Raw genomic sequence first — 13,232 nt, 5'->3', positions numbered from 1 at the left:
CAACAACAACAACAACAACAACAACAACAAATAAGGCCAAATGTGAATGAAGATAGAAATATAGTAGAATCTCAACCTCCAGTATCTGAACAAAACTCATCAATGTTTCCAGTAACTGGAACTGAAACTATTCATAGTGTTGCAGAAACTACAGTTAGAGATTCTACAGATTCTGTTCGTAACACAATTGAATCTTCAAAATCAGAAAATGAAACATTACATCAAAATGTTCAAGAACAACAAGATGTGCTTAATCAACAAACTGATACTTTAATACAAAATAATTCACAAAATAATTCACCTTTGGAACATTCATCTGGAAAAATGTCTCAAGAAACTGTACAATCTTTACCAGCTTCTAGTACAAATGGAAATGCTGATTGTTCAAATATTTCAACATTATCGCAACAACAATTAACACAAAATCAAATTCAGATTTCTGTTTCTACTATTGAGAATCAGAATACATGTGATAAAAAACCAAATGATCAACATTTAGAACTGACTTCAATAAATTGTCAAACTAATAATAGTGCAACTTTACAGACTCAACAACCTGCAATTAATAATCAGACACAACAACAGCAGCAGCATAATCAACAACAATCTATTAATTGTCCACAACAATCAGTACAACAAATTCATATAAATCAATCTCAAGTAGTATCAACACAACAATCTCCAATACCATCTCAACACACATTGCAATCTTCACAATCACAAATAAATCAAGTACAACAACCTCAAACAAATCAACAATCACCTTCTCAATCACAGTTACAACAAATAAATACTCCTCAACAACAAGTATCAGTTACTCAATCTCAACAATCTTCAATATCACAATCACAAATTTCACAATCTCAATTGCAATCCCCATCATCTCAACAAGCTCCAAATTGTATAAATCAAGTTCAATCAACACAACAATCTCAATCACATATAAATTCACAAGTTAGTGTAATTCCGCAAAATACTCCATTAGTTTCATCTCAGATGTCACAGATACAAGCTCCTTTACAAAATTCAAGCTCTCAGTTGCAAAACCAAACTAATCAAGTTCCATCTACACATCAACAACAGATACCTACAGTTAATCAAAGCAATAATATAGTATTGCCATCTCATCAAACTGCAGTATCAGTGCCAAATTCACAAACTCCTCATCAAGTGCAACAAAATTTCACGGACTATACAAATATACAAAAAAATAACATTTATTCAAATGAAATATTAGTGGGTTCTGCTCAACAATATCCCTCTAGTGGTGATATCATTAGTGGTAGTACTATGCCAAATATGTATAATATGCCACCAAATCCAACATCAACAGCAGTTACATCTGGTAGCTTTGGTACTTCATGTACTCCAGTTACACATCATCAAGAAAGAGCTGCATTACAACAGCAATTGCAAGAATTATATTGTATGCCTCCTGCATCTGAAAATCAAGAAAAAATTGTTTCTATCCAAGAAAAATTACAAGCTTTGCAACAACATGAAACTAATGATCAATGCAATGGTGGTCCACAATGCATATTGCAAAGTCCAATGTTTACAACAACTGTTGTTGATAGTCCACAGGTAAATTATACATTTAGCTTTTATTATATATCTTATATGTATTTTTGTTATATTTTTATTATTATATAAAACACATTAATTTATCATATTTGAATAAAATTTGTTTAATGAATTTATTTTTTTTTAATTTTTATTATAAATAGGTTTCTAGTACTACTGGTCGTGGTCGTAGTAAAGGCACACCTAGAGCTAAAAAAAGTAGAAAAAAGGCTGATAAAGAGGCTGTTACACCTATAACAATTACTCAACAGCAGCCAGAACAACCATTATCAGATAATCAAGTAACTCCTGGAGACAGTAGTAATGTTGTTGATAGTGCTGCAGATTCTGAGGATATTAAACCATCTTCTGGTGATATAGAGGAAGAATGGAATAAAGGCAGGAAATCGCGACCTCCTCCTAGAAAACCACGTAAACCGAAAGAACCAAAAGAACCAAAAGAGCCAAAAGAACCAAAAGTTAAAAAAGAACCAAAACCACCAAAAGAAACAAAATCTCCAAAAGCACCAAGAAAGAGAAATAAAGACAAAGATTCAACAAAACGTAATAGAAAGTGAGTTATTTTATAAATATTATTTCTTAATTGGTATTATTTATTTTTTTTGATAGAATAGTAATTATTTTATTGAACATTTTTATTTTTATAGAAAAACTAATCATTCTGAATCAGCTGATGATGAAATTGCACAAGAAACTGAAGAAACTGCTGTCTCTGATTCAAGTGCAGTTAAAGAATCAGATACAAAATCATCTGAACCGTCCATTCAAAGTGATCAGGAACAAGTACATTCTTCAACTACTGAATTATTAGTAGCAGAAACAAAAGATCAAAATAAACAAAAAGGAGATTCAGAAGATAGTCCAACAGATGAAAAAAAAGAAGAAAATTCAGATGCTGGTACAATTACAGAAACTGCTACACCTAATAAGAAAAAAGCTGCTGCTCGTAAGAGATCAGTTGGAAAAGTTTCATTAGGAAAATCTCCTAGAAGTTCAAAGTATGTTATTTTAAAATATTGAATATTGAAAAATAATATAATGTTTTATTTACTTTTTTTTAAATGTTATTTTAAATTTATTTTCATTATTTTACAAAATCTTATTAGAAAACGAAAAAGTCGAATTGCACCTGATTCTGATGGTGAAGAATTAGCCGCAACGCCTCCGCCATCACCAGAAGCTGGAGATGATAATAAAAGGCGTTCTGCAAGAAATACGCATCGTAAGAAATATGTGGACGATGTAATGCTTAGATTTTCAGATGACGATGTACCTCTTCAGGATTCTCAACTTTCTAAAAAAGTAGAGGGTACAAATACTGCAAAACCTGTTTCTGTTAAAAAGGATAATGAAGGTGGGGAAGTTGGACCTAATAAACCTAACTTTGTATATATAGTATGTATCATGAAATATTATCTTTATTATTTATATTATTTATATTTTCATTTATATTTCTTACTATGCTATTTTTTATTTTTATATTATTATAACTATTATAAAAAATTTTAAAAATTAAGATTGTAAAAAGTATTAATTTTTGTATATTATAGAATACAACAGATGAAGATTCTATGGTTGTGCAACATATATTATGTTCTCGCATGGGAAAAAGAGAAATTAAACCTACACTTCCAGAAATGAAAAATGAAACATCTGATGAAAAAAATGAGAGTAGTTCATCTGAAATAAAAAATAAGGAAGAAGAAAATGAATCAAAAGAAGAAAATTCTAGAAAAGAATGTGAAACAAATAAGGATGAAAATGATATTAAGAATTCTGACGATAAAAGTATTAATGATAATGTTACAAAAGATAAAAGTAAAAGTGAAGTTATAGAATCGAAACAAGAAAACACTACAATAGATGTTAAACCTCAAATAGTAGAAGTTGAGGAATATTTTGTTAAATATAGAAATTTTTCATATTTACATTGTGAATGGAGAACTGAAGAAGAGTTATATAAGGGTGATAAACGAATTCAAGCTAAATTAAAGAGATTTAAACAAAGACAACAACAAAATACTAACATATTTGAAAATGTAATTATTAATTCATAATTAAATAATTCATTTATATTTTAATATTTTTATCATTTTATTAACTATCTAATTTATTTGAAATATTTTGAAATATGATAATAATTATTAATAATAAAAATTAATAATATATATAATTATATATAATTGTTATTAAATACAAATTGTGTATAATTATATATAATTATTGTTATATAATTGTATATTTAACTATATTAATAATTATATATATATATTTTATTTTTTTTAGACTGAAGATGATCCCTTTAATCCAGATTTTGTAGAAGTAGATAGAGTACTTGATGAGGCAACGCATACCGATCCAACAAGTGGAGAAACTTTAAAACATTATTTAGTTAAATGGCGGTCTCTTCAATATGAAGATTCCACTTGGGAATTGGAAGAAGATGTTGATCCAGAAAAGATAGCTCAATTTATAAAATTCAATAAAGTACCTCCTAAAGATCAATGGAAGGTAATATATTGCAAGTACAATGTTAGCATACTTGTATTTAAAAATAATTATTATGTAAATAATTAATTTTTTATTTAGCCAAAAAAGAAACCAAATGCATCATCATGGGTAAAATTAGAAGAATCACCAATTTATAAAAATAATAATAGTTTGCGACCATATCAATTAGAAGGTCTTAATTGGTTGCTTTTTTCCTGGTATAATGGACATAATTGTATTCTTGCGGATGAAATGGGTTTAGGAAAAACAATTCAATCCTTAACATTTGTGGATGCAGTATACAAGTATGGAATTCGTGGACCATTTTTAATAATAGCACCGCTCTCAACCATTCCAAATTGGCAACGTGAATTCGAAAGTTGGACGGATATGAATGTTGTAGTATATCATGGATCGTAAGTTCAATTTTCAATTAGTTTCACATTTGAAAATATAAAATATTTTTTGCTATATAATTTTTTGCTTACAGTGCAGCAAGTCGAACTATGCTTCAAGAGTATGAAGTTTATTATAAAAATGAAAAAGGACAACAAATTAAAGATTTAATCAAATTCAATGTATTGATAACTACATTTGAAATAATTATAACAGATTTTAATGAATTACGAGGATATAATTGGAGATTATGTGTTATAGACGAAGCTCATAGGCTAAAGAATAGAAATTGTAAATTACTTGAAGGTCTCCGTCAATTAAATTTAGAACATAGAGTTCTTTTATCTGGTACACCTTTACAAAATAATGTCAATGAACTTTTTTCATTATTGAACTTTTTGGAACCAGTACAGTTTTCTAGTAGTGAAGCATTCCTTAAAGAATTTGGTAATTTGAGTAGTGAAAGTGAAGTCCATAAATTACAACTTCTTTTGAAGCCAATGATGTTACGCCGACTTAAAGAAGATGTAGAAAAATCGTTAGCTCCAAAAGAAGAAACAGTAGTTGAGGTAATTAGTTTGTTTTTTTATTTGAAAATTAATAAATATATCGTAATAAATTGTTCTATTTTCTATTTTTTAGGTGGAATTAACAAATATACAAAAAAAATATTATCGTGGTATCCTTGAAAGAAACTTTTCTTTTCTTGCAAAGGGAACTACTTCAGCTAACATTCCGAATCTCATGAATACAATGATGGAATTAAGAAAATGCTGTATTCATCCATTCCTACTTAATGGTGCAGAAGATCAGATACAATTGGATTATAAAACTGGTGAAAAAGAAGATTCAGAAGCTTATTATCATGCATTAGTAAATAGTTCTGGAAAAATGGTTTTAATTGATAAATTATTACCGAAACTTAAAGCCAGTGGTCATAGAGTGTTAATATTCAGTCAAATGGTGAAATGTTTAGATCTTTTGGAAGATTATTTATTGTATAAAAAGTAAGCTATTAATCTTTAGTATTTTATTGTAAATATCTTTCTTATTGCAAATTTTTTTTTCTTATTTATTTTAAGAAATATTAATTTCAAAATTTTTTCTATTAAAACTACATTGTTCTAGATAAATAATAAATTTGCATGTATTATTATTAAAATTATTTTTTAGATATCCATATGAAAGAATTGATGGTCGAATTCGAGGAAATTTAAGACAAGCTGCAATTGATCGTTATAGTAAACCTGATTCTGATAGATTTGTATTTCTTCTTTGTACCAAAGCAGGGGGTCTTGGAATTAATCTTACAGCAGCAGATACCGTTATTATATATGATAGCGATTGGAATCCACAAAATGATTTACAGGTTTTGAATTTAATACTATTTAGAGAATTTTTCAATTTAATAAAATTATTTAATTTTCATGAATTTTTGAATAATTTTAATATTAAAATTATTTAATATAATAATCAAGAATATTTTATCTATTATTAAATTGCAAATACGTAAATTTATAATTAAATATTTTTTTATTAAAATAAACATTTATATACAGGCTCAAGCTCGATGTCATAGAATTGGCCAACAGAAAATGGTGAAAGTATATCGATTACTTTGCCGAAATACTTATGAAAGGGAAATGTTTGATAAAGCTTCTTTGAAACTTGGATTAGATAAAGCAATTCTACAATCTATGAATACAAGCCAAGGAGGTAAAGATCCAAACAATAAGCAATTAACCAAAAAGGAAATAGAAGATTTATTAAAAAAAGGTGCTTATGGTGCTATTATGGATGATGATAATGCTGGAGATAAATTTTGTGAGGAAGATATAGAACAGATACTTGAACGAAGAACACAAGTAAATTAGATTTGTTTCATTAGTTAAAAATATTTTAATTTTATTTATTGAGGTTAAATTATATTTCAATTTTATAGATTATTACAATAGAAGCAGAAAAAGGATCGACATTTTCAAAAGCTAGCTTTGCATGTTCATCTAATAGATCAGATATAAATATTGACGATCCAGATTTTTGGAAAAAATGGGCAAAGAAAGCTGAGATTGATACAACAGAAAAAAAAGAAGAGGATGAATTAGTAATATCAGAACCAAGACGGAGAACGCAAATTAAACGATACGGCCATGATGAATCTGTTGTTATGTCAGATCTTGATAGTTCTGATGATAATAGCGACGATGAAACAAGTAGTGGGTTAACAGGTAGAGGTATGTTCATTCTTAATGCATGTTAAAACACAATATCGTTTTTTAGCTTCATCAAATTACATGGAATGGATTAATATCCTGCTATAATTACAAAGGTATTGAGTCATATTTAAATATCTTGTTTTAAATATTTAAAGATAGAAATTTTACTAAACTAGTAAAATAGTTTAATACTCTTATTTTTATATTTGTAAAGATTTTTTAGTTTTTTTAGAAATAGTAGAACATTATAATAATATTAAAATATACATACACATACAAATATAAATCTTTAAATTATTAAACATTACAGATTAATTTAATAATTACTAAAATTGTTTCGTATATATTATTATAAATGTATGATTTATTTTCAATAATTATATAAAAATATTTTCTTATATTAAAATTATTTTTCAGCAAATTAAAGTAAAAACGTAACAATTTTTATTATATACATTAAATTAATTCTTTATATTGTTTTTGTTTTTGTAATGTTGATATAAATAATTTTATAAGATATTAAGAAAAAACATAATTTTCAAATCTTTTTTTTTATTATTTTTAATTATTACACATAATCACATGCATGTGCATCTAAAATATTAATAAATGTTAAATAATAATATTAGTATTATTATAATAATGTTTAAATTATAAATGTTTATAGCATTTTTCTGTTCTATTATTATTTTATTCTATTGATATTAAAAATTAAATTAAAATTATACAGGATGCAGCAAAATTTGTAATAAAAGAGATAAACTTTATATAAGAATAAGTTAAAATTTCATTAATAAGAAATATTTATTATTAACTTATTTATTTAAAAAAAAAAAGATATTCAAAGAATGATAATCTTTCATTTAGTTTTTTTTCTAGAATATGAAAAACTTATTTATTTTAATAGATATTTTTGTTTAATTTATTGATAGAATTTTTTTTAAATATACATAATTATTCTTTTAATTTTAATTATTGGATTTTTTTAAATATTATTTCAATTTAAAAAATTGATGAAGATCTTAAAATTTTGAAAAATATAAATAAATAATAGAAATGATAGAAATATTCTAATGATATAATATAATTCCGATTTATATAATATATAATTCCAATAAATTATATATTCAAAAATCAAAAATTAAATTATTATTTATTGAATTAGTGAATTTACAGTTATATGTCTCATCCTGTATATATTATTTTATATTTATGCATAATATATATTTTAATTTTACAGAACTTTTCATTATAATATAAATTTTATAATGCATGTCAAATATTTCTATATTTCATAATTTATATGATATTCATATATTCATAAATTAAAATCATAAAATATAAGTAATATAAATTATTGCAATGATAATTTAATACAGTTTCATTGATTAAATAATATAATTTTATTATTTAATGTTTGCTTATAATTTGTTTTATTGTATTAATTGGATAAAAAGAATTTTATAATATTTATGAATAAGTTCGATTTTTAATTTATTATTATAATTTATTTTTTTTTTTTTTTGCGTTTTATTTATGATTTTATTTGCTTCTTTATTATATTTCTTATTTATATTATTTATATATTGTGAAAAATCAAATTTATTTATATTTATTTTATATATATATATATTTTATATCATATAACATCATAAAATTATAATATGAAATATAATAATATTTTCTTTATCATTAAGGTAAAAAACGAAGAGATAAATTTGGTAAGAAGACACGGAAATTCTGTGACGAGTATGTTCCACGAGAAGGTGAAGTAGTATATGGAAGTTGGGCACGAAGCGAATGCTTTAAGGTAGAACGAGGCTTACTTACATTTGGATGGGGTCGATGGGAAGAAATTCTTCAACATAGCCAATTTCGTCGAGGATGGCGTGAAGTTGATGTAGAAGATTGTGCACGAGTCATTTTACTCTATTGTCTTCGTTACTATCGTGGCGATGAAAAAATTCGTAACTTTATTTGTGATCTTATTACACCTGTAGAAAATGGAGAAAAAATCAAAACTGTATGTGTTAACACTAGTGGACGAAATAATAGACAAAAGAAAAAAGGACGAGTCAGAGAAGGTAGAGAAACTCGTGGATCAATAATCAATGGAGGTCCAAATGATCCTAATCATTGGAGTAATGCTGAAAAATATGATGGAGATATATTTCTTGAAAGTAATTATAGAAAACACTTGAGTCGTCATGCAAATAAGTACGTATTTGAACAATATTTTAAATTATAAAGTCTTTTTTAAAAAGATATTTATATTCGAATATATTGTTTAGTTTTATTAAAATATAGTAAATAATTTTTGTATTGTATACAGAGTACTGTTACGTGTCCGAATGCTTTATTATATCAAACACGAGATTATTGGAGATTTAGTTCAGCATATATCTGATGGAGTTCATGTCAGGTTAGTGATTTTATATATATATATATATATATATCTGCGCATATGCGCATATATATATAAATATATATATATGTATGTATGTATACATATATATACTCATCATATGTATATATATATATATATATATATTTATTTTCAAACCTTCATTATTTTTTACTTTCTATTACTATCATAGAATATTATGCACTTACTTACACGCTTATACGGTGCTTTATAGTTGCATGTGCAATGTATTTGTTTATTCTGGGAGCTGTAATTGTATGAGGAATGCTCATAGAGCTAAACTATGTTTATTTTATAAATAGCTATTAATCGCTAATCCTATATTACTAATATAAAATTTTCCCGTCCTATTTTATAAACATGTATATGAATATATACACGATTTTTAAATTACTGTGAACACTTTGTACGGCTTACTATGGTCAAAGATGGTCAACTCAACAATTTCATGGTAAGAAACAGCTATAAAGCAGTGCACTGTATTAAAGGGGCAAATAGTACAGGAAGTTTAAAGTTTATTTATATTTATACTTAAATAAAAACAAAAGGAATAAGAAAAATATATGAATAATAATTAAATATTATTTAATATAATATGCCTCTTTTCTTTAATTTTATTTAATAATATAAATATTGTAATTTGTTATTTTTTAAAATTTATTAAAAAACTTTTAATATCTAAACAATTGGCACACATAAATTGGCAAATTGTAAATGAAACCGCCCTACAGTGCGTTGCGGATAAACCCTCCACAGTTGACGGAACGACCAGCGAAATGGTGGGACTCTCAAGCAGACAAATCCTTAATAGTTGGCTGCTACAAACACGGCTACGAGAATTACGACCAGATGAGGATTGATCCCGCGCTTTCTTTCATTACAAGCTGCCCTCCCCCTTCCCAGATTCAGATCACACAAAATAAGTAAGTAATTACTCTTTTTACATCGTTTTTTTTTATATCTATGTGCCACTGCTGTTTTATTCTAACATATGGCTTGCATGTTATTTAAATTTGCTTAAGATAATGCCTCTGCTAGAATTAGTATAAATTTTTCTTTTCATTTCATTCATACTTTTATTCGTATCTTAACAGTGAAGAAATTTTGTATTTTTACTGTTTTAAAATATTACTTTCTACTAGCTTTTATTTACAGTGGAGAAGGATGATGCATATAATATACCAATATGCAATGATCTGTTTCTTATAAGCAATTAAATATATTATATATATTTAATAATTTTTATTTATAACGTAATTTTTTAGTGCAACATTTTAAAATGGTAAACATGGAAATTTTTTTTTTTGATATTATACAACTTTAAATTATAGCTTCAAAATAATTATTATATTTATGATTGGTTAAGTATATGTATGTTTATACAATTAAATATATATTAGAAATATTGTTTGTTAATATTAAAAATATCCTATATAAAATATATAAAATAAAATTAAGTTTAATTTAAGATATTTAAAAATTTCAGCAGTAGCAGCAGAGATGATACTAGTTTAGAGAATGATATCGAAGATGCTGAATCTCTTGGAATAATAAAAGATTCGAAAGATTCTGATAAATTTAATCGAGAAACACCTAGTGATTCACCTGCTTTACCTAATAAGGCAGATACACCTGGACCTGAACCTAGTAGTAGTCATGAAGGAAATGATGGCGTATTAGATGATGAAAAGACTTGGCCTTCTGTGGTTGATCTTAATACTCGTTTACGTCGAGTAATTTCTTCTTATCAGCGTAGCGTAAAGAAGGAGGATGTAAAAATATTACAAAAATCAAAATCAGGAATAGAAAGTGATACAACTGTAAATCATACTACTTCAATAAATGAACCACCTTTAAATATGCAAGGATGGGATTTACAGCAACTTGCTATGTATCTTTTGGTAAATTATCATATTTAAAAAATAATAATTATCTAATGAAAAGTATAATAATAATGAAATAATGAATAATGAATAATTATATTATTCTTTTTTATTTTATTTTATAAAGAAGATGGAAAGAAGAGAAAAAATGGAAGCTATGATAAAAGAAAGAGAACGAACTCGTATTGAAGAACAAAAGACTAAATGGTCACGTCGTGAGGAAAGTGAATTTTTACGAGTTGTATCAACATATGGTGTTAATTATGATAGAAAGAAAGCTCAATATGATTGGACTAAATTTAAGAGTATAGCCAGATTTGATAAGAAAACTGACAATGATCTTACAGATTATTATATGTCTTTTAGAGCAATGTGTAAAAAAGTATGTAATGCAAAATTGAATGACGAAGATGGTATGTTTATAATTATATTTATATATAATTAAAAATTCATTATAATTATATATAATCAAAATCTCAATTCCATATCATATATATTTATATAGTAAATATAATTTTAAAATATATCTTGTTTGAAAATACGCAATTGTTTGATATTTAATATACATATCAAAATACTAAATGTGATATATATATCTCAGATTTTTCAGATGTTCCTGTTGATCATCTTAGTCCTGCAAAAGCACGACAAATACTAGATCGAGTAGATCTTCTAAGCAAAATTCGCGAAGAAATTTTATCTCATCCACATTTGGAAGAAAGACTTTCATTGTGTCAACCATCAGGTGATACACCTGATTGGTGGCAACCTGGAAAACATGATAAAGAGTTATTACTTGGAGCAGCGAAACATGGTTTAGGAAGAACTGATATAACTATTTTAAATGATCCTGATTTCTCATTTCATAAACTCTTAAATAAAAATATATATAGTAATATTCAAACATCTAAAGTTGCAGATAAATCTGAAAAAGCAATTAAAATTGAAAATAGAGAAGATATATTAAAATTTGATAAAGATGAAATACTTGTAAAATTGGAAAAAGGTGAAGGTACTTTGAAAATTGAAAAAGTAGGTGCAAAGAAAGATAAAGATATAAGTACTATAGATAAACGATCAGAACACATGGATTTAGAAAAAAGTCAAGTAGAATTAACTATTATAAAAGCTGAAAATAAAATTGAAGAAAAACCTATTAGTAATGCACTAACTATTACAACTGTTGCAAAAAATATGCCATCAGATAAGGAATACATTACGAAAATAAAAAGTGAAGAAAAAAATGAAGTAGTGATAGAATCAATAAAAGGTGAAATTTTTAAAACTGATCAAGTAACAGGAATTAATAAAACAGATGAAGGAAAAATAAGTAATATAACAACGAATATTGAAGAAACGACATCTGTAAAAATAGAAAAAGAGAATCAAAATAAAGAAAAAGAAGTTTTAGCAGAAATTGATAAAGATATTCAAGAAGAAAAACCAAAAGAGTCTCAAATTCAAGAAATAAATGAAAAAAATTTAGAACAAAAAGATTCTATAGAAATAGTAGAAAAATCGATTGAAAATAATGAAAATATCACGTCTGAAAATGATAAAGCTAATGTAAAAATAGATATTCCAATTATTAAGGAAGAAATAGAAATACAAGAAAGTAAACTAATAGATACATGTAAAAATAAGGCAAAAGTATGCAAACTTGAAGATAAATGTAATGTTCAAGCAGCAGAACTTAAAGCAATGTTTCCTGATTTGGAAGTTATTCAACCATTGTCACGATTAACCCAAATTGATACGTTTGTTCTCCGTGACAAAGCAATAGATTATAATGAACCAACGGTTGTGCAACTGCTATCACATAATAGTAATAATGCTATTAAATGGCCAAAGGTAAATTAAATTTCATAATTTCATAATATTTTTATAATATTTTTATCTATATTATTCATAATGACTTTCTGAATTATGAAACATATATTATATCAAAATTACTAAAAATGTATTCCAAATATATTAATATTTTATAAATGTATAAATATAAAACTTAAAACTAAAAAAATTGAAAAATATAGATTTATCTGAATTTAATTCATCTTCAGTAGTTTTATATATACATTAAAATCCATTCAAAAACAAAAAATTATAATATATATAATAATTTAAAATATTTAAAAAGGAAAATTCATTCACAATGTAAACAAAATTTACAATGTAGTTTGTATAAACAAGTTTATACTATTTTACATAAAATACATTTATTTATATCATTTTATTATA

General features: G+C 25.5%; 1 protein-coding gene and 1 long non-coding RNA gene across 6 annotated transcripts in view; one reads left to right on the top strand and one right to left on the bottom strand.

Annotated features, from left to right (window-relative positions):
* The first annotated feature begins 6 nt into the window (after positions 1-6).
* The window catches only part of LOC102671797 (chromodomain-helicase-DNA-binding protein 7), a 17,632-nt gene continuing 4,406 nt past the window's right edge, over positions 7-13,232 (top strand). The window contains exons 1-18 of one of the 5 annotated variants that reach the window (XM_006611971.2): positions 7-1,584; positions 1,728-2,137; positions 2,232-2,582; positions 2,691-2,979; positions 3,135-3,623; positions 3,871-4,095; positions 4,174-4,490; positions 4,565-5,039; positions 5,113-5,477; positions 5,644-5,839; positions 6,030-6,335; positions 6,413-6,698; positions 8,384-8,903; positions 9,019-9,108; positions 9,843-10,034; positions 10,598-11,012; positions 11,122-11,407; positions 11,596-12,845. In XM_006611971.2, coding sequence (XP_006612034.1) covers positions 103-1,584; positions 1,728-2,137; positions 2,232-2,582; positions 2,691-2,979; positions 3,135-3,623; positions 3,871-4,095; positions 4,174-4,490; positions 4,565-5,039; positions 5,113-5,477; positions 5,644-5,839; positions 6,030-6,335; positions 6,413-6,698; positions 8,384-8,903; positions 9,019-9,108; positions 9,843-10,034; positions 10,598-11,012; positions 11,122-11,407; positions 11,596-12,845 — 7,944 coding nt within the window. In that variant the 5' untranslated portion in view covers positions 7-102. Of the gene's footprint in view, positions 1,585-1,727; positions 2,138-2,231; positions 2,583-2,690; positions 2,980-3,134; positions 3,624-3,870; positions 4,096-4,173; positions 4,491-4,564; positions 5,040-5,112; positions 5,478-5,643; positions 5,840-6,029; positions 6,336-6,412; positions 6,705-8,383; positions 8,904-9,018; positions 9,109-9,842; positions 10,035-10,597; positions 11,013-11,121; positions 11,408-11,595; positions 12,846-13,232 lie in introns of all 5 variants that reach the window. The other 4 variants (XM_006611972.2, XM_006611970.2, XM_006611974.2 and 1 more) reach the window with 4 other exon arrangements.
* LOC116185096 lies at positions 9,053-9,241 on the bottom strand. The gene is made up of 2 exons (XR_004149871.1): positions 9,205-9,241; positions 9,053-9,142 (listed from the first exon to the last, which is right to left on the bottom strand). It is a non-coding gene; the product is annotated as an uncharacterized LOC116185096 (long non-coding RNA).

Source organism: Apis dorsata, unplaced genomic scaffold (genome assembly GCF_000469605.1).
Source record: "Apis dorsata unplaced genomic scaffold, Apis dorsata 1.3 scaffold_97, whole genome shotgun sequence".
Lineage (NCBI taxonomy): Eukaryota > Metazoa > Arthropoda > Insecta > Hymenoptera > Apidae > Apis > Apis dorsata.
Note: the sequence above shows the minus strand (reverse complement) of the source record. Positions and strands in the feature narration are given on the sequence as shown.